The sequence below is a fragment of the Aspergillus fumigatus genome, chromosome 2 (assembly GCF_000002655.1).
Source record: "Aspergillus fumigatus Af293 chromosome 2, whole genome shotgun sequence".
Taxonomy (NCBI): Eukaryota; Fungi; Ascomycota; class Eurotiomycetes; order Eurotiales; family Aspergillaceae; genus Aspergillus; species Aspergillus fumigatus.
In genome coordinates this window covers 4,561,778-4,585,011 of record NC_007195.1, presented here as the reverse complement: position 1 = coordinate 4,585,011, position 23,234 = coordinate 4,561,778, and the positions used below count along the sequence as shown (strand labels likewise).

At 50.1% G+C, this 23,234-nt stretch overlaps 8 protein-coding genes across 8 annotated transcripts; 3 read left to right on the top strand and 5 right to left on the bottom strand.

The window, feature by feature from the left end:
• Nucleotides 1-207: 207 nt before the first annotated feature.
• AFUA_2G17160 (uncharacterized protein) lies at nt 208-1,471 on the top strand (the record flags this gene model as incomplete). Its single annotated transcript, XM_750957.3, is given in 3 exon segments — nt 208-360; nt 366-404; nt 476-1,471. Coding segments are annotated over 3 exon segments (1,014 nt in total). The 3' UTR covers nt 1,298-1,471.
• A 2,575-nt stretch (nt 1,472-4,046) lies between these two features.
• Nucleotides 4,047-6,663, bottom strand: AFUA_2G17140 (GIY-YIG nuclease family protein). Its single transcript, XM_750955.2, has one exon. It carries the CDS (start codon nt 6,167-6,169, stop codon nt 4,088-4,090), a length of 2,082 nt encoding a protein of 693 aa, XP_756048.1. The 5' UTR covers nt 6,170-6,663; the 3' UTR covers nt 4,047-4,087.
• A 1,115-nt stretch (nt 6,664-7,778) lies between these two features.
• On the bottom strand, nt 7,779-10,694 carry AFUA_2G17130 (adaptor protein STE50). Its single transcript, XM_750954.2, has 3 exons — nt 9,682-10,694; nt 9,429-9,590; nt 7,779-9,378 (listed from the first exon to the last, which is right to left on the bottom strand). The coding sequence occupies exons 1-3, from the start codon at nt 9,947-9,949 to the stop codon at nt 8,345-8,347; spliced, it is 1,464 nt and encodes a 487-aa protein (XP_756047.1). The 5' UTR covers nt 9,950-10,694; the 3' UTR covers nt 7,779-8,344.
• Nucleotides 10,695-12,135: 1,441 nt separating this feature from the next.
• AFUA_2G17120 (uncharacterized protein) lies at nt 12,136-13,619 on the top strand (the record flags this gene model as incomplete). The annotated part of the gene is made up of 4 exons (XM_077804245.1): nt 12,136-12,193; nt 12,391-12,536; nt 12,614-12,724; nt 12,876-13,619. The coding sequence occupies 4 exons, from the start codon at nt 12,136-12,138 to the stop codon at nt 13,617-13,619; spliced, it is 1,059 nt and encodes a 352-aa protein (XP_077660405.1).
• Nucleotides 13,620-14,091: 472 nt separating this feature from the next.
• cdc48 (AAA family ATPase CDC48) lies at nt 14,092-16,854 on the bottom strand (the record flags this gene model as incomplete). The annotated part of the gene is made up of 6 exons (XM_750952.1): nt 14,092-14,675; nt 14,732-16,223; nt 16,288-16,537; nt 16,602-16,657; nt 16,717-16,744; nt 16,805-16,854. 6 exons carry the CDS (start codon nt 16,852-16,854, stop codon nt 14,092-14,094), a joined length of 2,460 nt encoding a protein of 819 aa, XP_756045.1.
• A 752-nt stretch (nt 16,855-17,606) lies between these two features.
• AFUA_2G17100 (uncharacterized protein) lies at nt 17,607-18,629 on the bottom strand (the record flags this gene model as incomplete). Its single annotated transcript, XM_750951.1, has 2 exons — nt 17,607-18,366; nt 18,439-18,629. 2 exons carry the CDS (start codon nt 18,627-18,629, stop codon nt 17,607-17,609), a joined length of 951 nt encoding a protein of 316 aa, XP_756044.1.
• A 591-nt stretch (nt 18,630-19,220) lies between these two features.
• On the bottom strand, nt 19,221-20,591 carry AFUA_2G17090 (uncharacterized protein; the record flags this gene model as incomplete). The annotated part of the gene is made up of 1 exon (XM_750950.1): nt 19,221-20,591. The coding sequence occupies one exon, from the start codon at nt 20,589-20,591 to the stop codon at nt 19,221-19,223; it is 1,371 nt and encodes a 456-aa protein (XP_756043.1).
• Nucleotides 20,592-21,010: 419 nt separating this feature from the next.
• On the top strand, nt 21,011-23,134 carry SspA (Mpv17/PMP22 family protein). Its single transcript, XM_750949.2, has 5 exons — nt 21,011-21,440; nt 21,701-21,892; nt 21,973-22,248; nt 22,340-22,606; nt 22,655-23,134. The coding sequence occupies exons 2-5, from the start codon at nt 21,776-21,778 to the stop codon at nt 22,712-22,714; spliced, it is 720 nt and encodes a 239-aa protein (XP_756042.2). The 5' UTR covers nt 21,011-21,440; nt 21,701-21,775; the 3' UTR covers nt 22,715-23,134.
• Nucleotides 23,135-23,234: the final 100 nt, after the last annotated feature.

Sequence of the window (23,234 nt, the reverse complement as noted above, 5' to 3'; positions counted from 1 at the left end):
TGCCACTACCTGAAGTCTGTCTCAATCTTCGTATGAGCCGGTCTTTTACTCCAACTTGAAACATTCCCTTGCTTCTTGTCGGGAAGATCCTTGAGTATCAACTGTCAATACACGAGACTAAGGTTCAAGTCTTCATATATATAGCGACGTTTGTCGGCCAGGACACGTTGGTCTCGACATCATAAACAACTGGTTCATACGCTCAAGATGGCTAAACGCAGCAAGATGGCTAAGCACCGCGAGGCGACTAACCTCCGATACGACAAAAAGGACCGCGTCGATATGATACACCGGGGCTACGCTACCCATGCAAGATCTCTCACTTTCTGGAAGCCCATGGGATTCCTAATGTGCTCTGGGGAGAGCTTGTGATGAATATGTTTCTTATTCCCGTCGTTCCAGATGTAATTCCCCCAATTTTCCCTGAGACACTGCAAGCTACAGTCGTTGGAGCTAACCACAAGAACTACAACAGGGCATCTACTTTGTCGTTCCCGATGAACATATCGACAAAGCACGCGACATCCTGGTGGAAGCCGGCTTCCCCCCCTGCCAGCTGGGGAAGTTTTGCGGTTTCGATTGGCCTAAATCCTTCCATGGGATTCCCTCTGCGCGCTTCAACATCGTGGACCAAGGCCCCTTGAACTACAGCAGACCTGAGTTATACGGCCCAGATCCCCGGGAGTGGTACAGCCTGGAACTTTACAAGAAGTCTGAGCTGATGTGGGGAGCGCCTGAGATCCCACTTGGCCCACCTGCTCCGAACAACCCCGACTACTGGACGATCAATGATGAGCGTCTTCCAGAAGTCGCCAGGGGACTCCATCAAGGCCGTGTGGTTGAGGCGGATTATCCAGTTAAGATCCCCTCGCCAGCGCGCTATGCGGAGATGCTGACCCTTCTGTACTTCCGGGACAATCATCCGGAGGAAACTTTCAGAGGGAGCTTCTGGGAGGTTTTGATGATCGACATGCAAACGGTGCTGAAGAAGCACCGCCTCTTTACTTTAAGTGATCTTCCGCCTCGTACTCGCAGCTGGTGGAAAATTCTGACCAAAAACATACGCGAAAGAACGCATGGGGATGCCGAGGAAAGGTTTGGCGACGAGATGAAGAAGGCAGGCGAAGTGCCCGAGAAAAGTCCCTGGCCGTCACAACGTACAATGCCCGATGGATGGCGTGAAGAGCTTAAACGGTTGGAGGAGGAAGAGGAGAGGAGAAAGAAGAGGAAGGAGGAGCAGGAGGAAGAGCAGCTGAGGAAGAACAAAGAAAAGGTGAAAGAGGAGCAGAATGCGTGATTGAATGATGGGTGGGCTTTGCAGTTGTTTGTCCTTTACTTATTGTTGCTGATTTTGTTACTGCTGTTCTCCATATTCTGAGCATATGTATGTTCAACCTGCTTGTCTGTTTTGTTGATTAATGATGTTGTTGTTTACCTTGTTTTGAAATATGAGAAGTTCGCCCGAGCTGAGACCATTTTCAGCGACTGTAGCATACCTAATGAATGCTTTTAATATTGTCTTGTATCAGGATGGTTCACAACACCTCGCCCATGTCCATCATAACTAAGACAAATTGTATGCTCTATATATTGCCAATAAAGGAAAGACCTTAGTGTATCTGCTGTGATTCCGTGTGTATTCTTAAACATGTTTCAAAGTGAACATCCACAGCAAGATGTAGTGGCTCTTGAATTGGACAGACGACATTAATAACAGGGTCTATTTCCCTCTTCATGGGCTCAGCCAGTATCAACGTTCCATCTCTAAGCCTTGCTTTACAGTCGTATCTCGGAAATAAACAGCTCTCAAGATGAGCATAACTTGCTTGCCTGATGATCTCCTTGACGCAGCACTCCAAACTGCAGCAGAGGTGCTCATTGAGTGCCTCCAAACAATAACAGAATTGCGGAGAGCCAGAGTCGCAATTCTCGGTGGAATGGCAGTCCGACATCATTTGCCAGACTACCGGCGAAACTCTGTGAGTGGACTGCAGAACCAGAATTACCAAACTGTGGTGACGAGGGCATGCAGGATGTAGATGTTCTGCTTTTTAGACCTGACTATCCCATCAACTACCGGTTGATTCGCAAGCAGTTGGTCTCCCGGTTCTCAGGTTTGTTCAAGGAGCGTGCGGGGCCTCTTTTTTTCAAATAAAAACCTATGGACGAGCGTAACAACGGACGCAAGGCCAAGCGTTCGTACTTGGTGCAGGTGGACATTATTCCAGACTATTTGGTATGCTTGCGTGCCCTGGTTAGATAGAGGAAGCCGAACTAACGGGATCGACGACAGCCACCGTACCTGCCTGCGCAGGCAATGGCGCTGGAAGACGTGGACAGGAGCCACCTGCCTTTTGTTGGGCCGTTGGACGTTCTTGCCTACAAGGTCCATTGCTCGAGTATGCGTTCCTCTCTCGACAAACAAAACCAGGATGCCAGGGACGCGGTGACGCTCTGGCAAACTTTTTACGCGGCGAAGAGTATGTTCCGCTGAGCAAAGAACAGCGAGACGCCATCGCTTCGGGAGTGGATCTGATGGCGGAATATTCCAGGTGGTGTTGGATGAGAAAGTGGAGGTTGAGACAATGGGTAAACGCGTGAGAGAGGGGCATCCAGGGGGTGGTTCAAGGTCTAGAGATATAGTATAAAGCAGCTGATGAGGTCCTGCTGGTCAGAGACTGATCTAAGTAACGATGCGCCATCTGCTGGTGACTTCAAAGCGTTATAACATTTGATGTCTGTCTGCGCTACATATTGCCATGTGAGCTGTGCTTAGTTTTACTAATTACCATACCATATTTACTTTAACTGAGCTGAATCAATCATCACATGTTCTGGTCACTGACATCTCTTAATCTATTTATACCCTAATTGTATCCAACCTCCCGTTTCATCTGTATATTCCCGCATTTCTCAAGTGATATGGGTTCGGGTTGATCATTATCTATAAGCCTGTACTGAATTTGTAGGCTACACCAAGCGAATGAAACAGCACCACACTGGCAGATGTCATCCAGGGTATCACTCACTCTGTCCTTCGCGAGTCACTCTCCCCTCGTGTTCAAGTAGTACATAAATTTGGCATTCGGCTGTGGTGATAAGTTTTCTGTTCTGTGTAGATACAATGAATACACCTTTAAGCATTATTATTATCTGTGCTTGCAGTGAATAATGCAGCTAAGTAACAAACCATTCCGTGCAAATTGGTAATTCCATGAGAATGACCCACTGTATACATCTGATCTATGTTATGGGGCCAATGAGTGTAAGTTTCAAATACCTTCAAACCACTTATGATTTAACGCCTCGTGAGCAGTGATTCTTTTTTCGGGATCGAAATTCGTCATGGCAGAAATAAGACTTAACATTTTCGTCCACATCTTTCTACAATGTAAAAGGCCTGCGCGGGTTTCGTGACCTCAAAAATGCGTACGCAAGGGTTGTCGCCGAGATATTTAAAGAACCCATCTAATCCGGGTAGGTCTGCAAAATAGGAGATTTGACGCTCAATGACAATGGCTAGACGGTCCACACCATCTTCCAATTCATTGTCACCCACGGCGAAAATGACGCGCCGGTGCATCGCGTAAATGCACTGCGAGGATGAGTGAGCACTTCCGTGGAATTCAAGTGGACTTTCAGTGTTAATAGGAAAGAGCAGACCATATCCTACAGGCGATGGGGCCTGCCGGCTTATATGCGTGCATGAGGCCGATGCTGCATCCCACCCTATGCTCGATTGGGGCCGACGAAGCTTCATTTAACGGGTAATGTGATACCAACAATGAGCCATGGTCGAGGCTATGGAGAGACAAATATGAGTGGCAGAATACTTGCCAGCTGTGTCAGATGTTGATCACTTATGCGGAGACTATCTGCACAGCAAGCTAAATCTCATATGCTTACAATTACTCGCTGATCTTTGTTAACTACGGAGAAGATTGCTGGAAAAATTATGGCTTGCACACTAGGAATCTTATCCGTTTCAGGGCGACAAAAACAACAATATATGAGGGATTCAAACTAGTCAAACAGCTACATAAATAACTGGATATAGGATCATGCAAGATTTGAATTGCTGGCAGGGCTACATTGACTTACTTCTCTTGTGCGGAGATCTTGCCCTACCTGTATGAGAAACTGATAGATGTGGAGCATGCAGAGAGGCTTTCCTCCCTCTCTTCTCCATACCCTGGTGGGAAATTACAATCTCCTGGAGGGGTTGCGATAGCTCCTTTAATTTCCTCCTTTGCTCTTCTTTCAATACCCACTCGGTCTTCCCTCCACATGATCGCTCCTCATATGGAGATGTCTGCATCCAAGCCGTCCACTTGCGCACCACGGCGATCGCAAGCTGGCGTGATACCTCAAACCATTCAATGTGATTCCCTCCACATCCCGGACACTTTTCTTCAATCCGCCTGTAGTTCTTCAACTCCGTGTGCACTAGCTTCTCCACGCGGCAGACATGGCTGACCTGTAGATGCTCCTCGTCACTCCCCCGTTTTGGAAAGTACACTTCCATCGGCTTGCGGCACTTGGCGCTCCATTCCTTTACACGCTTGCTAATGTCGTTTGAAAAGCCGATCTTGAGGTGCCCAAAGTTCCCTGGTTGCCAGTAGACATATACGCTTCCTACCCTCTCAATCTCGCTCTTCATGAGGGGCTTGAGCAGAAGCTTCTCGAGGGCTTCCGAAACAGACAAACCTGCACAGGCCTTGGGAACGTAAGGTGCAAATTTTTGGATCAATGTAAACACCTGCGGAATATTGCTTGGAATACTCTCTTGAGATGTCGGTGGGGAGGCTGCCTCAACCCTTTCCGAGAAGCTCTCCCTACCGCTTAGAGTATTGATCCAGTTGGCAAGGGCCAAAAGGCGATGATTAGTATGCGAGGCAACATGCTCTTGATCTTGCTGAATATCGCAGAGCTTGTTGATGTCTGTTTTCCATGCGTCTAACTCTCTCCGGGCGACACGTTGGTGCGCCAAAGGACATAAAGCAACTTTACTCAGATTCTTCAAGCATTGGAGCACTTCACTGGGTTTGATGGTCGTCAAGCTGTCTAGGTATTGCATAATGATTGGGACATTGGCTCGGTGGCGAACCTTGCATCGGACGCCTTTCACTGTCTGTGCTGGGCAGCGTTGGTCGTCCTCTCTCAAACGCTCCCGAATGTCAAGCGGTATAATAGAGCAAAGCGACTTGAGAGTGCTATTTCCGGCCTCGCTAGAAGGGGGAGCCTTGTGAATCGAGAGGACAGTCAATACAGCGTTGACTGTGCCGTCTTCTGATGACCTGCCCTTGCTACATGGGTCATCTTCGTCGTCTTTAATCCGGGCCGAGTCAATCCGGTCATCCTCTGGAGGGGAAAAGGTGATGGTCGGTACGATGGAATTGGAGGAGGAAGGTTGGTCAGCACTCTGATCTTGCGTGCCGGATACTACTGAATCCAAATGGAACTTCCTCGCTCCATCAACCTCGCTAGCTGCTCCCGGTCTCAGGAGCCATGTCCCTTCTGCAGAAAAATCCGTATTGATGTTGCTCGCCTGTTCGGATGTCCAGTACTCGAGCAGGATATGGCGAGATCGTTTCGGTGTCTTCTGTCCAATCAGTATGGACGGCCATGTTAATCCCTCGGAGAACTTCCCCTGCTCGAGAACCCATGCACGAGTATCGACAGGAGACGTTGAACTCTCCTTTCGCTTGCTTAACACCGACTTGGTGGCATCCTCTGAGCGTAGAGAAGAGATGCTGATCCGGGGTCTCAAGCTCTTTGCTTTCTTCGACCGTTCCAATGGCTTCGTCGGCGAAGGAGCATTGAAGGCTGTTGCGATCTGCCCTGCTCGATCATCGTCACCCGCATCGTCACCCGCGGAGTCGTCCTCTTCTTCGCTTTGGGAGGACTCGAGGCAGTCCTTATCTGTTGCCGTCGACAATGCTTGGCCCTTGGTTGGAGTCTGCCAGCCATAGTCATCCGTGATATCGGTGGCGGTTGACTGGGCGGGGCTGAACGGATTATCCTCTGGCGAAGGAGGGGATGAAATGACATCAACGCTCGAAGCGCTGCCCGGAGGTGATTGAGTTCCACTGAGCATGGGTTGGTGCGGGGGCCCCTTTATGGGTGTACGTGGCGGCTCTACATCAAGCGGATTTTCTTCTCCGGCCATGGTCGTTGCTCGAACTCCATGAATTTAGAGAAGAACACCTTCTTTTTCCTTCCGATAGTGAGAGTGGTCAATGATCTATAAAGAGGACGAGGACCTCCGGGCTTCGTGCTGGTAGCGCATCGATGGCGCATGAGCACGAGGCCGAACAAGCCACCATGCCAGTTGTCTGTGCCTGGAATACGCAAGCACAGAATCCACGAATCACTACCATTACGCCGCCGGTGTTGCCGTCGGATGAAACACAGCAGCCTGCTGAGCGCATCGTCAAGCGCGGCTAATTCCCTGAATGACCAACTTCCCAGGCAGCTGTATTGAGAACAGTCAGAGATCAAGAACTGTCCTCGCAGGAGACATAACGCAAGGGTTAGCTCCCGGTATCACATGTCCAGTACCTGAATACACTCGAGCAATTTCCCCCTTTCCCCCCTCTCCTCCCCGGCTCCCACTTGTCTTTGCAACGGCCAATGCCATTCTCCATACCCACTGAACGTGGCTTATCCCCTGTTTTTAAAGGTTCAGCCTCGCGCGGCTGCGGGGCCAGCGGCTCTGGCCGAACCGAAGCACAGTGGGGCGAAGCATTTCAAACACTCTCGAGTCGCAACCCAAACCATGCCTTGGTCTCTGGGCTTGTCGTCTGAAAGACAATCCATACCAGTGTAGCCGCACAGCATTGAAAGGCATTGATAACTAACGCTTTCAGCGTGCGGAGACTTGAACTCAAGTCCTCACTGGGGCGAATGATCTTCCATCTGCATCTCCATCTACATTTATTTGAAAACGATTATCCCTGGGAAAATGACCACTACTGGACTCTAAATGGTGTGAGACTGCTGCATGTATCATATCACGTCAGGCAGCGGAATGTGTGGCGCAGCGGACGGAGGGTCAAATCGGTGGTGATCCAAGGTCTCAAAATATCATAGCATAGTTTAGCAAGTTGCTGGAACAAGGCAACCATAAGATCACGCCGCACAGCCCTTGGCCCCAGGAACAATCCTCTGCGATAACATGTCAGCCCTACAGTTCATCAGGAAGCCAAGCAACGAGTCAGGCTGGTGGTTCACTATTGTTTCGGGGGACCCGCAGAACAGAACTATAGACGAGTGGCCAATATAGGGAGGGCCCTAAGCGAGACACAACGGTCGCCCTTAAGAAGTGGGTTCATGTACATGGGAGATGCAAGAATAGCTAGAGTAGTGGTAGCCTGCATATCACATGATTGCGAGAAGTCCAGGTAAAAAGAGAGACATCCATCCATCAATCAGACCGCACTCTCCAATTCCGAATAAATCACGGCTGGTGGGGAAGTGAAGGCCACTGGGTGGAGTTGAAGTGGCCGGCCATCTTTGGGACTCAACTGTGTAGAGACAAATTTGCCGCTTTTTCTCTACAGCTGCCGTGTATCATTTAGTATGGAGTTGGTCTCGATGTCCTGATAACGTTTCTAATCCACTGTGCTACTTTTGCCGAAAGACTGTTTCTTGCTTTGGTGCCTTCTGGCTCAAAGAGATATTTTAAATGCAGATCGAATCAAGCAGGTAAGTGTGGGACAGGCCATGCTTATCTAGAGCTTTGCTCCGTAGGGGTAAGACTTCTTAGCAAATTAATCCTGAGAAGTTGTTGAATACCGCAAGGCCAAGGCAACCGAGGCGGTCCAGGCAGGCGAGTCAGATAGATTTATGACTTATCCTCCGTTCAGAAGTTCCACTCTGGAGGAAGAGAAACAATTTCCATGCAACCATTATTCATTGCGGAGGGAAGATAAGCATGGCTAAACAGGATAAAATAGAATGAATAGTGAACAAGAAATGATGGTAATTATGTAGAAAGAGGCTGGACGAAAAGAGCAAGAAATTAAAAACTCATGAAGAAAAGGGGCAAAGATGCATATGTGGTGTAGTAGAATGCTGAACCATGCCAAACCAGCCCTCTGCTTATTTTACCTTTCCAGATTCCCTGCAACACCAAACACCGCTTATATAACAAAGCCAAGCCCAAAGGGTGCCGAAGACGAGATGAATATTGTAAAATCAGAAGAAAAGATAGTAGAAACGCGTGATCGCCGTCAAGGAGGGTATCAGGCGAAGGGGGTATCTCAAGCAACAGTTCGGATGTCGCGACACTCGCTTTTTGGGTTCATTTTCTTCCTCGAGCAGGTCTAGGCGCACGTTGGCATCACAAAACGCCGCCAGGTAGGTTGATCTGGCCTTGTCTGCCCTCGAAACCTGCACTATTGGGGGCAGAGCCCCCGCTGGTGTAAGCGTTGTCAATGGGATGCAGCTGTTTTCGTAGCATGAACATCGGTTTTCTCCCCTCCTTCTCGAGCTGCTTGAAAAGAATAAGCGGCCGCTCCTCCAGTCCTAGGCATCGTTCTTGATCACCGTACACAATGTACAATGCATACTGCTTCCAATCGGCGTTGATATTGTACTTTTTGAGTGCGGCGGGAAGAACTTTATGACAAGGGTCATCCATGGAAACACGGAATGACTTGAAGATCTCGACGCTAGGTGGATCCGCACCCGCTCGGGAATCAGACCGTGTGGGAACATCAGGGCGTGACGCTTGTGTGGGGGTTGGATTCAACCGATCGGGACGTGATTGTGCTGTCGGAGTATCTTCGGGATGATCATAGCCTGTGCGACCCGAATTCGGTTGTGTGTAAGAACGTGATGCAAGCGTCTGATGAGCACCGTAGTGAGCGCCAGGAGACGTTGGCGATGGCATGCCCGGTGACAACTGTGGCTTGCCGTTCAAGGCGCTAAGATGGGACGAATTCGCGGCAGCAGAAGGGTCCAGTCCACCGTTGTCGTTGTACGGTCGTCCTTCGTGTATTGATGGAGGGATATGCGTAGGCGAGTTATTTTTCGGTGTGGACCCCCCCGTGTAGACACGCTTGGAGAAAGTCCGCGAGATTCCGGACGCTGCGCGCTCAATCAAGGTGTTTCCAGAGGGCGACACAAGGGTTTGGCCTTCGTGGTGGCCATCCGCTCCCGGGCCTGCTGATGATGGAGGTGGGAGTGGCTGTGATCGATCCTTGGCCATTTTGAAGACAGGAAGAAGCTCTTCGCGAAGCCGGCGATACTCCTCTGCAACGCGCCGCAACTCCGACTCGACACTGACGATTTTTTCATCTCGTAACCGGATCGATTGTATCAAACGAGCAATGTCCTCTTGTGTGGCCGTTTCGTTCATGCTTTGGTCCGCCGCTGCAGACAGTTAGAACGAATACCCACGTCTGCAAGGAATGGGTACCTACAAAGAGGTATGTAGTGGTCAGGGTCGAGGGGAATGTCTTGCTTGACTTTAGTCTCGTATACACTCTTCAAAATGGTCAATCGGTGCCCAACACTGGTGATGCCCATCTCTTTCAATTCCTCGTGTTTGAGCGCAATCAATGCTTCGCCGACGATTTCGTTCTCTACAAGGAGTAGGCAGGTTAGTAGCTTTCCCCGCGCTCAGAACTGTCTAATGGGTCCTCAATTCTTCTTTCTGTTAGGCGGCCAACGTACCAAGAAAAGTTGCGCAGTACTGACGGAGACCAAGGGCAGCAAGCCAGTTTGCGCACTCCTCAGCGGTCCACTCTGTAATGATAGTCTTCGGCGATCGAGGATCTTCCTCGGGATTTGCAAATGTCCTAGGAGTGTGTTCGGCTGAAGGGAATTCGGAGTCGGAGGGAGAAGCCTCAGAATCGGTCGCTAGATGAGGGGAGGTAATCACACTCCGTTCGTACTCATCATCCGCGTCGGAGTCCGCATGGTAGGATGTATGCAGAGACATGTCTATGGAAGGGGGCTAGGGAGCCGACAATGACGTCCACGGGAGCGAAGATGAATGGAGTGGACGTCGGCCCAGAGAGTCAGCTCTGCAGCAACACTACTGTAAAGAGTGACTGCAAAGTGAGAAGACGGGGTGCATAGATTATGAGACAGGATTTGGTCTGCTTTAGAAGATCGCAGTCGAGGTCATCCAGAGTTGCGATTAAGCGAGGTCGGAGGGTGATGCAAGTGTTGAGGGCAGCTGAGCCAAGCAGGTAAGCCACATGGACGGGGAACAATGGCGGTTAGAGGCAGCGAGGAATCGTCGAGATGCGGGGACGGAACGCAAGGGAAGCAGGTTCGTGAGGGCCAGCGACTGAAGTAAGGTCTTTCTTAAAATAGTAATATGTCAAGATGGCGAGTTTCGTCACGATGAGAGGTATAGTCGAGGCTGGGACCGAAGAATATGGATGTTCCTGAGGCCACCAAGGCAGTAGTGGTTGGAGAGAGAGAGCGGGGGGGAGCAGCGGATCTTCTCCCAAATGGGAAGAACAGTAAATTAACAGAGTGATATTTATTCCACAAGCAAGAAGTGAGGAAGAAGGTCAAGAGAAAAGGATCTCAAGGAAGAGGTATAAATAAAAATAGAGAGTGATGAAAGTCTTTTCCTCGAGTATGTAGCTAAGACGAAAGGAACAATCTATCTACCTAATAGAAGTACGTTGATCTGGGACGTGGAGTAACTCTTTTTTCTGCCTTGCCAAGGTACCTACCTTATTAATGACCAATCCGAAAAAGGAGTGGCACTGGTCAGCGCTTCTAAAGTTGGGCCATTGCACGTGATCCTGGTCTGGACCCCCTTGCTGCTTGATTAAGCTGTTCCTGAGTGAAGACGGAGGAACAAACAAAGTGGCACCGATGACAATGCTGGTTGACACTACCTTACTCTGCTCGCCGATGAAGCTCGCTGCTGGATGACTCATTTAATCGTCGTCTCACTACCAAGTCCCAAGTACAAATATGTTCACATTCCATGAGCTTCCCCCGTATCCTGCCAGGTGGTTTGCTCGTTAAGCCTATCCCTTCTCCAACTCAGGTCTGTCCAGTACCCTAACCGTTGACCATGTACTTCCGAGTCAATGCATTCGGAAAAGGGGCAAGTAAGCTATCAACGGCCTCGATGGACTAGTGGTCAAGTTACACCGTCGATGATTATTGCACAAGTCCATCTCCTATCTTCTTGTCTCAGTCATCCCCAACTATCCAAGGCCCAGTCTCCATCAGTACGCAGGGGCAAAAGTCTACTGAAGTTGATGGTATCCACAGAATATAAAATCTTCAATAATGATCAATGTTATTCGTGATAGGCGCTGTCAAAAATCAATAGTGCCGGGGACCTGTACATTTTGGGCTTAAAGTCTCAATGCTCCGTCACCATCGTGCTAATATTGCATCTCTATTTCGGGCTATTCTGTGATGCCTCGTCATTTGAAAATTTTCCTGACTATTGACTCTCTTTCATGCGCTAATTGACTACAGACCAAGGTTCTGCATGGCTCATAAATTTAGGATTAGACTTGGTCTTTGGTCGACAGGCCTCAACATCTCTGCGCTCTGGGGAGTAGTTATCTAGTGCGGAATCAGCAGGTCGCGACTTCGCCTAGTCAGCAGTCCGATTCTTCTTCAGCTTAATCGGTAGATTCCTTCCTTAGGATGAAGGTATTGACAACTCTTGTCAGCCATGGCAGATGTTGTATGATGATGTAGTGTACCTTGGCTGTCAACTGGCAGGAGCGAAATGCAACATGATGTATATAGTTGTTCAATATTGAATCAGGTCTGCTACAAATTGACAATCTCCCTGATAAAAGCAAAGAGGCTCCATTATGGTCATCGATTTACTTTTATCTTCCTATTGACTCGATCAACAACAATAACTTGTGCAATGCTCCGTAGATACATTGTCAATAGATATGTCAATGCGACTGATACCCACTCTGGCGATTTGGTTTGTTCAAAGCGCCAACGACAAATGAATAATGCATACAGCTTCTGGACTGTATAAGTGTCAGTGCGCTGTTGCTCGAGAGCCATTGTTTCAATGCTTATCTCAGAGCTCAGCTGTACACTTTATCAAGATAGAGTCACTGGTCGTGATAATACGAGGCCCAATTTTCCGTGGCAATTCAAACACCAGATAAACCTCACATGGATTTGAAGATTGATAATGCTAAACATGCTAATGCGAAACAAGACTTCAAGAATGGTCCATGATCCTAGTAGTAAACATTGTCAATTTTATACCTATTGTCGTGGAACTTGTTTCATCAATCAACGATCCGGGGAAAAAATGCGGCGGAATTGGCCTCCAACACCGAGGTCCTCTGAAATCTCCTACACTTCCAATGAACACCATAAAGCTTGCGTTAATTGTTCAATAACATGAACCTTCTTTCCGTATAGATATATTTAGTTGTCATTTCCATCATACTCCAAGTCTGTCCGAGTTTGTCCCCATCTCACCTCCCTACCCGCAGGCAAATTTCGGAATTGAGGTATCGGCGTCATCAATTCTCGGTGCCCGCCGACACACACTCTACGAACTCACGGTAAGAGGCCGACCTGACAAGGCACCAATCGCAACAGTCCCATAACCTCCGTTCGATACTGAAAGACGCCGTGACAGAAAAGCGCGATTCAATCCTGCAGCAAGCTCCTCTGTACCCGCCGCGGGAATAGCGTCGCATCACCACCTCCCCACCACAGCGCCAGCGCCAGCACAGCGGCATACAACTCCGTCCGCAGCAAAGAAGGAAGGGCAGGGACCCCTCTCCCTCAGTCGGACGGATCGAAAGCAAATCCACCATACTACGTAGTAACCGAACGACCATCATCGTCAATCACATCCTCGCCTCACCCTAAAACTTCCCTACCATCAAATAACCTAGATACCATCTGCCGCCTCCTCCACTCCGACAGCCTTCCCACAATCCAACCACAGCAGCAGCAGAAAAGCTCGCCTCGGAACCAAACACTCAGAAGAAGAGAGACACAGAAAGGAAGAAATGCCGTCCACAACTTCCCCACCACCGTCCAACACCTCCGCCCCCTCCTCGCCCAACACGCTCACGCCCGAAACCCTCGAAAGCGACCTCCTAACACACCTCGCCTCAACTACCGCCCTCGAAGACCTCCACGCAACGCTCCTCTCCTCCCTCCAACGCCTCGGCTGGACCGAAAAGATCCGCAAACTCTCCCTTGAGCTCCTCCGCGCCGGCCGCTGCGAGCGCTTCGACGAGGTCGTCGAGGCGGTGGTCGCCTCCGCCGCGGGGATAAAGCCGCCGGCCGCTGCGGCGCAGAACGGGAACGGCAATGGCAATGGCAGCAACAATAGCGAGGATGACTGGGCCGAGCTAGACGAGGTGGACGTGCGGATTCCCAAGGCGGTGGTGGAGCAGGGGGTGCGGGCCATCAAGGAGGTCTTGCGGGAGGTGATTGTAATAGAGGATGATCCGGATCTGAACGCCCTGCATCCGAGCGAGCAGGTGTCGGAGAGCAAGGGTAGCTTAGAGGCCGAGGGGGAGAAGGAGAAATCCAAGATCTCCAAGGCCGGGGAGCCGTCGGTAAAGAATGGTGATACAAGTCCAACCAAGAAGACGGAGAAGCCCAAGACCGGGAAACAAATCAAATGAAGCGTTGCTTCAAGGTTTTCTGTCCTACTTTGAGTGCTGCTTCATGTCACTTTCTTCGCTTCCTGTTCTGGGGATACCTCTTCTTTGTCTCATGCAAGGCGTTCGTCATGGCTTACGGTTCTTCGGTCGCACTTTCTGGGAGTCTAGAGGGATGGGATTTTGTCACTTGATAACATTTACAAGGTTTTAAGAACCAACTTTCTCATTTACGTTCTAAGCTATAAAGGAGAATTGCTCAAGCTCAAACGAATCGTTCCCTCGTCCGCCCATACATGAGGCGTATGGGGAGATACAAGCTCAAAGAATCTTTATGATAAGGAAGTAAGCAAAATGTGAACAATCGATACGCATTCGTGTCAACAGGTGAATCCCGTTCAACATTCTCAGGGTCATAGGCCGAGGCTAGATCTAGCTACTAGAGGATAGGAGACTGTGAAATGGAAACGGACCAAGCTCATTAGAGAATACCCATTTAGTCGTAGAGGCTGTCATCATTGCCGGCATCACCGAACGTGTCGTTATTTTGGATCTCACCCGAAGAGGGGAAGCGGAAGAAGCTGCTGCCACCGGAGTTCTTCAGGCTCTGAGCGAAAGCCTCGTAACGGCGAATCTCCACATCGCTGACGGAGCGGCGAGCCGACTTCATAGCCTCCTCGAAGTGAGCACGGGTGAGCTGGGGCACCGGGTCCTCCTCCTCGCCCTCATCATCCATCTTGATATCCTCTCCAGCAGCCTCACGCTGCTTCTGGCGCTCAATTTCAGCGGCAATGGATTCCTTGATGGCCAGCTTGACGGCGCGCTGGGTGACAAATCCAAGATCGGCACCAGAGAATCCATGAGTCTTGCTGGCAATGAAGGGGATATCAACGTCGGGGGCGACAGGGGTTTTGCGGAGCTGAGCCCTGAGAATGCTCTCACGAGAAGCCTGATCGGGCAGAGGTACGTAGACCAGGGTATCGAGACGACCAGGACGAACCAGGGCAGCATCAAGCTGCTCAGGTCTGTTGGTAGCACCGATGACGAACACATTCTTCTTCGACGTCATGCCGTCCATTTCTAGAGCATTCGTTAGTCACAGGTATTTAGATATCGCAGGGTTTTGTCAAACCTACCAGTAAGAAGCTGGTTGACCACACGGTCAGATGCACCACCAGCGTCACCGACGGAGCCACCACGGGACTTGGCGATCGAATCCAACTCGTCAAGGAAAACGACGCAAGGCGCAGCAGCACGGGCCTTGTCGAAAATGTCCCGGATGTTGCTCTCAGACTCACCGAACCACATGCTCAGAAGCTCAGGTCCCTTGACTGAGATGAAGTTGGCAGCACACTCGTTCGCCACGGCCTTGGCAAGCATGGTCTTACCAGTACCAGGAGGACCATAGAACAGAACACCACGGGATGGCGAAAGGCCGAACTTCTGGAACTTTTCGGGGTGATCCACAGGGTATTGGACGCTCTCGATGAGCTCGCGCTTGACCTCCTCCAGACCACCAATATCCTCCCAACGGACATTGGGAACCTCGACAACAGCAACCTCGCGAAGAGCAGAGGGGTTGGAAACGCCGAGGGCGTAACGGAAGTTCTCCATTGTAACACCAAGGGAGTCAAGCACCTCTGCGTCGATAGTGTCCTCGTCAAGATCGATCAGATCCATCTTCTCACGAATCTGCTGCATAGCGGCCTCAGAGCAGAGAGAGGCAAGATCGGAACCGACATAGCCGTGAGTCTCGGCCGCAATGGTCTCCAGATCGACGTCCTCAGCAAGTTTCATGTTCTTGGTGTGAATGGACAGGATCTCGAGACGGCCAGTGGGGTCTGGGATACCGATATCCACTTCACGGTCGAAACGGCCGAAACGACGAAGGGCAGGGTCGATGGAGTTGGGGCGGTTAGTAGCAGCCATGACGACGACGTTGGAACGAGCCTTCATGCCGTCCATCAGAGTCAGGAGTTGAGAGACGACACGGCGCTCGACCTCTCCGTTGGTCTTCTCACGCTTAGGCGCGATGGAGTCGATTTCGTCAATGAAGATAATGGCGGGAGAGTTTTTCTCAGCCTCCTCGAACGCCTTGCGCAAATTCGACTCGGATTCACCGGCCATCTTGGACATGATTTCGGGACCATTGATCAGGAAGAAGAAGGCACCAGTCTCGTTCGCCACGGCACGAGCCATCAGTGTCTTACCGGTACCAGGGGGACCGTACATCAGAATACCACGGGGTGGCTTGATACCGATGGACTTGAACAGCTGAGGATGACGCAGAGGCAACTCGACCAATTCACGGATCTGTGCCATCTGCTTTCTGCAACCACCGATATCGTCATAACCGACCTCGTTCAGGTTGCCCTCCTCATCCTCCCGCTGGATGGGCTCGCCCTCGCAGTGGATGATGGTATCTTGTGCGACAATACCATACTCTGGGGGATCGACCTCAACAACCTTAAACTCCACCTGTCTCATACCTCCACGTACTGTGAACAAATCACCCTGTTTCACGGGTCTGTAGGCTTCACGGAAGTATGGGGCGAGGTAGACGTCGAAAAGGGATCCAGTCAGACCCTCTACGGTGTCTGCAATGGGAAGGACGGCAATCCGCTTGGCCTGCAGAGAGATGAAGGGTTAGTTTTCCATTTTCATTTGAGAGGATACATAAAGGCAAGCCTACATATTTGATATCTGGGCAAGGGTGAACGGTGATGATGTCACCGTGCTTGACACGCAGATTGTGCCTCACAACACGGTTGATGCGGGCGCTTCCATCATCCAGGTCATCATCAGCAAGCACAATCAAAACGGTATCCTTCCGTTTCTTGCCCTTCACCAACACTGTGTCACCACGGAATAGCTGAAGCGTCTCCATGGTATTGTTGGAAAGGGCAATGACTGAGTTGTCATCGTTGACGGCATCGGTCACACTAGGCAAATTAAGTCAGTTTCCATTCCCGCCACTTAATAGCCATCAGCGTGTGGTGAGCTTACATCAACGAGTTGGGCTTCTTCTTCTTCTTGAGGATGGCTGTAGAGGTATCGAGCTCCTGCGTTTTAAAGAGTCAGCACTAATGTTGACCGCTTGTCGACGCCACTAGAACTTTACCTCTTTCTTCTCGGCGCCCGAGGCGTCGCTGTTGGTTCGTTAGCATGAGGACCCTGTAAGACGAAAAACCGAGAAACCAAGAACGTACTGGAGGTGCACCCTCTTCTTATCATGAGCGTGGTCTGGTTCTGCGCTCATTTTGACGATTACTGAGATACAGTGGTTGTGTGATCAAGCTCTTGAAGCAACGTAGACAATCTGCAGGTATCGAGGATGCCGCTCGGATGAGCTCAACTGCCAAGGAGGCAAAAAAAAAAAAGCAAGAAAGGAAAATCGAATACAACGACGAGAGAGTTGTAGAGTCCGACAGACGAGATGAGGTGTCTGAGGGACGAAGGGAAGTGAAGATAGGTGGTAGGTGGATGTAACAGAGATGGATGTGAGGTTCGGAGGTTGGCAGCAATAGTTCCAGTTAAAGAGGTGACGATAGGTTCGGTGCCTGTTGGACTGATGACTTAAGCCGCTTCAGGTTTCATCAGCCACAGATGCCGCCACCGCCCAAAGGAAGAAGCGAATGGAAGATGGTAGTATCCAACCACCAGAGGGACGGAGATTTGCTTTGAAATCCATGCTGCGTAACTACGTGTCCTTATCAGTCTTCATGCTCCCTTTGAGATGACAATGCTTCACAGATGCTAAGCTTCATGCATGGGTGTGCCACCCCGGGAGACAGCCGCAAACGTTGCTTGTGTGCCTGAGGCATCAATATAGGAACAATTGTTTTTGGCAGTGAACCAGGCCTGGTGCTGACATGCCTTCATCATCGCAACAACAGCCCCTGAGACTGGACAAAATAGAAAAGTTACAGAGTTGTATGCATGATATCTACCTCTCTATATACTCAAAGAAGACAGAGCAGAATTATACACGAGTGAATTACCGAATTGTGATCATGACTTGGCAGTCGCAGCCCAAAGATCGTAGAATCCCCAAGCGCCAGCCATGAAACTGATCACACCAGACAAGCTATCTGGGATGCCAACACCGTTTTCAAAACACCAGTGAAGACACAACGGAGCCCAGCAAACGTTGTTCACCAGAGCCTTCTTCCAGGCACGAATCTCTGCCCTCAGTTCCTCCTGGCCCTCCTTTGTCTGCGCCTCGGCCGGGTTACTTGCAATCTTCCTCCTCCGCAAGACAACCTGCCTCCACAGCACGAAGAACTGGAAGATAATATGGCCGAACCAGGCCCGGATACTCCACAGATACCACTTGTTGATGCCTCCCCATCGATCGATCCACTTCTTCGAGATGACACCTTTGGATGCCAGGTAGCCCACGTTCTCGAGAAATTGGTATACCATGTTCACAGCCACCTGGGCGAGTGTCAAGTTGCGAATAATGGGATCTGAAGGTGGTGACTTCAGAGTAGCAGATCCCCATGTCCAGAGGGGAACCAGACCCAAGAGCCGGATGGTATAACGGGTCTCAGACATGAGAGAGGAAAGGGCGAGGAGCCGGGATTGCGGCGATGAGGACGGGGCGGTGGTATTGCGTGTAGACTTCGTACGGTTTTTCAACCGGGCGAGAAGGCCCAGACGCGTTTGTACAGCGATCCATGGTGCAGAAGTAATGAGATGATGCAATGCATGAGTGAGATATCCGGTAGCTGCGAAGACTCTTTCTTGACCATAAGCTGTGGATAGGAGTCTACGGAGCGTAATCGTTGTTAGCCACGTATGCGTCGCATCGCTTTGACAACAGCAGAGGGCATTGACTTACCGGTCTAGACGTTCAATATTGTAGTCTGTTGCCTTGAGAGCTTTCAGTAGCTTGCGTTGAGTATCATTGCTCGCCGAAGAGGACGGCGGTGGAGGCCCCGCCGGGCTGACGGGCTTCCCCACAGTGGGCGCTTCAATTTCAGGTGCCACAGGGGGCTCTGACGAAACGAGGGTCTTTTCTGAGTCTGTCATGGTGGTGTCTAACTGTCTGACTATACTTGAAAAAAAGTTGTGGAGAAAGTCGCGTCGTTGAGTTCTGAGATTTAAGGAGATCGGTAACATGGAGCATCTGATGAGGATCAATGCTCACGGCGCTGGAGCCGAGGCTCGGAATTCGGAGCGCCCAGCCAGCTGGGCTCTTGGTAGCGTGCGATAAATCGAAGACGTCCAACTTCAACAGAACCAAAATCACAAGTCCACGGTGCATTAGGAATTCCCTTAATTCAATTTGCATTCGATCTGCAGAGGTCGGTCCGTGATGTGCGGAGCTACTAAACTGACTACAAGTGATATCTCCACAGGTCTCCCTAGCTCTGGCTTGACTCGAATGTTGAGGAAACTAGAGTTCTTCCCAAGTAATCCTTGCATTGCGATTTTATTGGCCAAAGATGAATGATGACAATGATACCAATGAATAAGATTAACAGACAGGTCCTGGGGTACTTAGGAACAACTTCAACAGCATCCTCAAGGCCTGTTAGATTCACTTACCCAACAGATTTGGTCACAGGCTCGCATCAGACCGTTTCTCTCAGTGAGCTGGTTGGCTGTTGTCTGACGTGATCAGTTGAGGTCGCAAATGTCCAAAGTCGTACTGCGAAATAGCGATTCCAAACCATAATCGTCATCGCCCACTTCGACATCAAGGTCACTTTCACGCTCATGAGTGCTCCGTACTTCAGCAGGCTCAACAGCGTTCTCTTTAGCATAAGCTATCAAGATGCCTCTCGAGCCGCCGCTCAAAAAGGAATGTGCTGATCCACTGTCACTGTCACTGACCCCGGGAATAAGACCTGCGCTTGAATATTCTTTTACTTTCAACGGATCGCAAAGACTACGCAGATCAGTCCGTGATGCAATTGCGCAAAGGCGCATAAGCCGGGGCTGCATTATTGCGAGACTCATGCTTTCGGATAATGTATAAGGAGGAGTTGGCAACCCAAAGAAATGCTCCCTCTGCTTGTAATGATTGTCCAAGTTGCGGACAACCCTAGCGTCCGAAACCCTTTTGTTGCTGAGCTCCCATGGAAGGGTGATCGCAGTACATGGATTTTTGAAGAAGCCGTCAAGATGGATGGAGGCACGCTCCGGGATATGATCCATACAATGGTAGCAGCACCAGAATCGGCAAGGTGGACGCGGCTGCCTGGAAGGTTGTTCCAGACAAGGCATTGATTCTACCTGATTCTCCTGGCGGATACCCTCCATTCTCTCTGTGGGCAGTCCATCGTTGCCGTTATCATCGACCTCGTCGCCCGGTTCGATTCCCTGGATGACTTCGATGTGTGAGAATGGAGCTGCTGCCAACCCATACTCTTGCTCCATATGCTGCAACACGATTGCCCTCTGTTGCCTGACGATCGTTCTCTCTCTGAAAGTGTAGTGACCGTTTATCATGGCTCTGGAAATTCCTCGTGACAGCCCCGGACCGTTTGGTTGATCGAGATCTTCGACGCAGAGGAGCAACCATCCAAGAAGGGGCTGGCGAGCGCAGTTGGGACAAAGTATACGATCGTCCACAAACCGGCGAACCATAATGCCATGGGTACACTGTTTGTTCATCTCATACTGCGGAAGGTTGTGTTTCAGGCCAAAAGGTGCTCGAAGACGCCATCCTCGCCATGCACTTCCTGGGTATATGTCCGGCCGTTGCTCAAAAATATCAGGCAGGACGTCTTCAGGCCGAGGCTCTGGAGGCGGGTTGATGTAAGGAAATGGAATTCGAGGAGGCTGCGCTTCGGGAACTCTGCTGTGCCATATAGGAGGTCTCGAGCTTCCCTCTCCATTGTCCGCCATGGCTTTGCATATGCGTGACATGTAGGCTATGAAGAAAGAAGTTGGGTAATAGGAGCAGGCATAACAGCTGAAAATGTGCTGTGTGCTCTGTCGCTTTAAGGGAAAATGTGAATGGGGTGTTCTCGGCGACGATGCCATGGTGATGTTGATTGCAGTGAGTCAGTTCATCGTAGGTGATTTCCTCCGTATTAAATTACTTCTACTGTGCCAGATAGATAAGTGAAGGTTAAGCATATTATCTCAAAGCTCTAGGAAATTATGAGGATTTGGAGGGATTGACCTGGTTCATATATTATCATAGTTGATGGTTATTCTGGTTGAGGTCCTGTTGTTATGCAGCATACAGGCAGGGCCATGGTTCACTAACTCATCCTAAGAAGCAGCTTGATGGCTAGACTCTCCTTCTAGTATGGCTTTGACTTTACTCTATAGTGTTTTTCCATCTTTATCTCTCACCGTAACTACTCTTTATTCTACTTTGTGTATAACAAGACCTGCCTTGCAGAGTGATATGTGAGGGCAACAGTGTTATGCACACTGAAAGACTGATACCTTTATCTAAACAACATCACAGACTGATGGACACCTCTAGCAGAACCAAACAAACATATTTCCAGCCAAAAAGGCCCCAGAACGCTCTATCGAAAAGCTCCCCAGATGTCGGAGGTGCCCGAAGTTGCCTGGCCTGTAAGGATTCACCCGCCATCTGCCGACCGCGTGGCCGAATAAGAAGCTGTTCTCAGAGATCGGAGATGCGTCTCCCCCTCCACCTTCACGCAACTAATAACCGATATTATTTATCATTCTCCATCTCAGGAACGGCGTTTTGGCCCCATTGCATCCTGTCTGTCTATAACTAGATCAATTGCATGCACATAACTCTCCGGAGCTGCTGCAAGTAAGACATTTTGGTCCCTCTGTTCTCCTTTCTTGCTATATCTTAGTTGTTGTTGTTGTTGGGTCCTTGGTCTGGACCAGGCTGCCTCGGTAAGCTCCCTGGGTGCAATCAATTACCGTCTCTCTCTTGTCTCTCTCCAGCCTCCTCTTCACATAAACAAACGGCGGCTGGCCCCTTAGCTTTCTTTAACCGTCCTCTTGACCAACCCCACGATTTTCCTTTCTATCCTATCCAACCTAGCGACCTCCTTAACACCTCGCCCTCATATTTTCTGGTTCCGTCAATTACCAATTGTCGTCGTTCTCAAGGCTGAGTCTCTGTGACTAACCATTTTTCCCACTGCGCATAGCTATCGGCTATTCTTATCGCCTCCATTACCCGATCTGTCTACCGATCCCGCAAGTTCAAATAAACACCAGCAACCATGTCGGTCAAGTTTCAGGAAGAGGCCACCAGGTCAATCCGAGCGGATACCAAGGAATTGGCGCATAAGGTCGGGGAGCGGTTGACGGGTGGAAATGCTCAGACAGGCTACCTCGCTGTATGTTCAACCTGCTGCTGATCAACAAGGAAGAGTACTGCGCGGAACGATGGCTGACCGGGCGTTTGAACATGGCACAGCTCTACCTGCGTCAGCTGCAGTCGAATCCCCTGCGCACGAAGATGTTGACATCCGGTCTTCTTTCCGGCCTCCAAGAAGTCCTGGCTTCTTGGATTGCGAACGATGTCAGCAAACATGGGCATTACTTCAGCGCTCGGGTGCCCAAGATGACCCTGTACGGCATGTTCATCAGTGCGCCTCTGGGCCACTTGCTCGTCGGCATCCTCCAGAAAGTCTTTGCTGGTCGCACCAGCTTGAAGGCTAAGATCCTCCAGATCCTCGCCAGCAACCTGATCGTAGGTTTCTGTCATACATGTCATATGCACTCGGCAGACGGCTAGTGCATGTCACTCAGCGCGGCAAATGCTAACTCCACTCGCATTGCAGGTCTCTCCCATTCAAAATGCAGTGTACCTCATGTCGATGGCTATCATCGCCGGCGCGCGCACCTTGCACCAGGTCCGCGCAACCGTTAAGGCCGGCTTCATGCCCGTGATGAAGGTCAGCTGGATCACGTCGCCTCTGGCGCTCGCTTTCGCCCAGAAGTTCCTTCCCGAACACACCTGGGTGCCTTTCTTCAACATTATCGGATTCTTCATCGGAACCTACGTCAACACTCACACCAAGAAGAAGCGCCTGGAGGCTCTGAGAAAGGTACAGTCAACTTCTCGTACTAAGTAGAGCCCCGCTAATATGCAGCAGCGTTACGCCGAACGCCGTGGCCCCGGCAGCGAGTACGAGAAGGGCGGCGACTACCGGTAAATAATGCGAATATATCTAATGATTCGCCAGGCGATCCCATGTCGCGAGATAAAGTAGGACCAAGATTTGGGAACCCTTAGAATTCTTAGATATTGGGCTTCCGGCTGGCGGACTGCTTTGCATGCATGTGATGCATGCTAATTTATTTCTTGAACATGTCTCATGTGACATCTCTCTTCGACCCAGTGATTCCCATGATGTCGAGATGAAGATATGCCTTTTCTTTTTATCTGTTACGACGAATGGTTCTTTCTAAATATTGTCTGAGTTTTTATGATGCCTTCGGGCTTTTAACTATCTATAATTTTGTCTGGCTATTTGGACTTCAGCTCGATTTTGAACTTGTCCCTTACTGAATGATAGATCAGCAGTCCTATAGCAACATAGTGAGGGATCTTGTCGACGCTAGAGAAGTTGGATTGCTCATTTACACTACTTTCACGGAGTAGTAAAGGATGGCACACAACCTTGATGAGGAGGGTGATCAGGCCATGCCTAATAAGACTGATTAATGCACTCC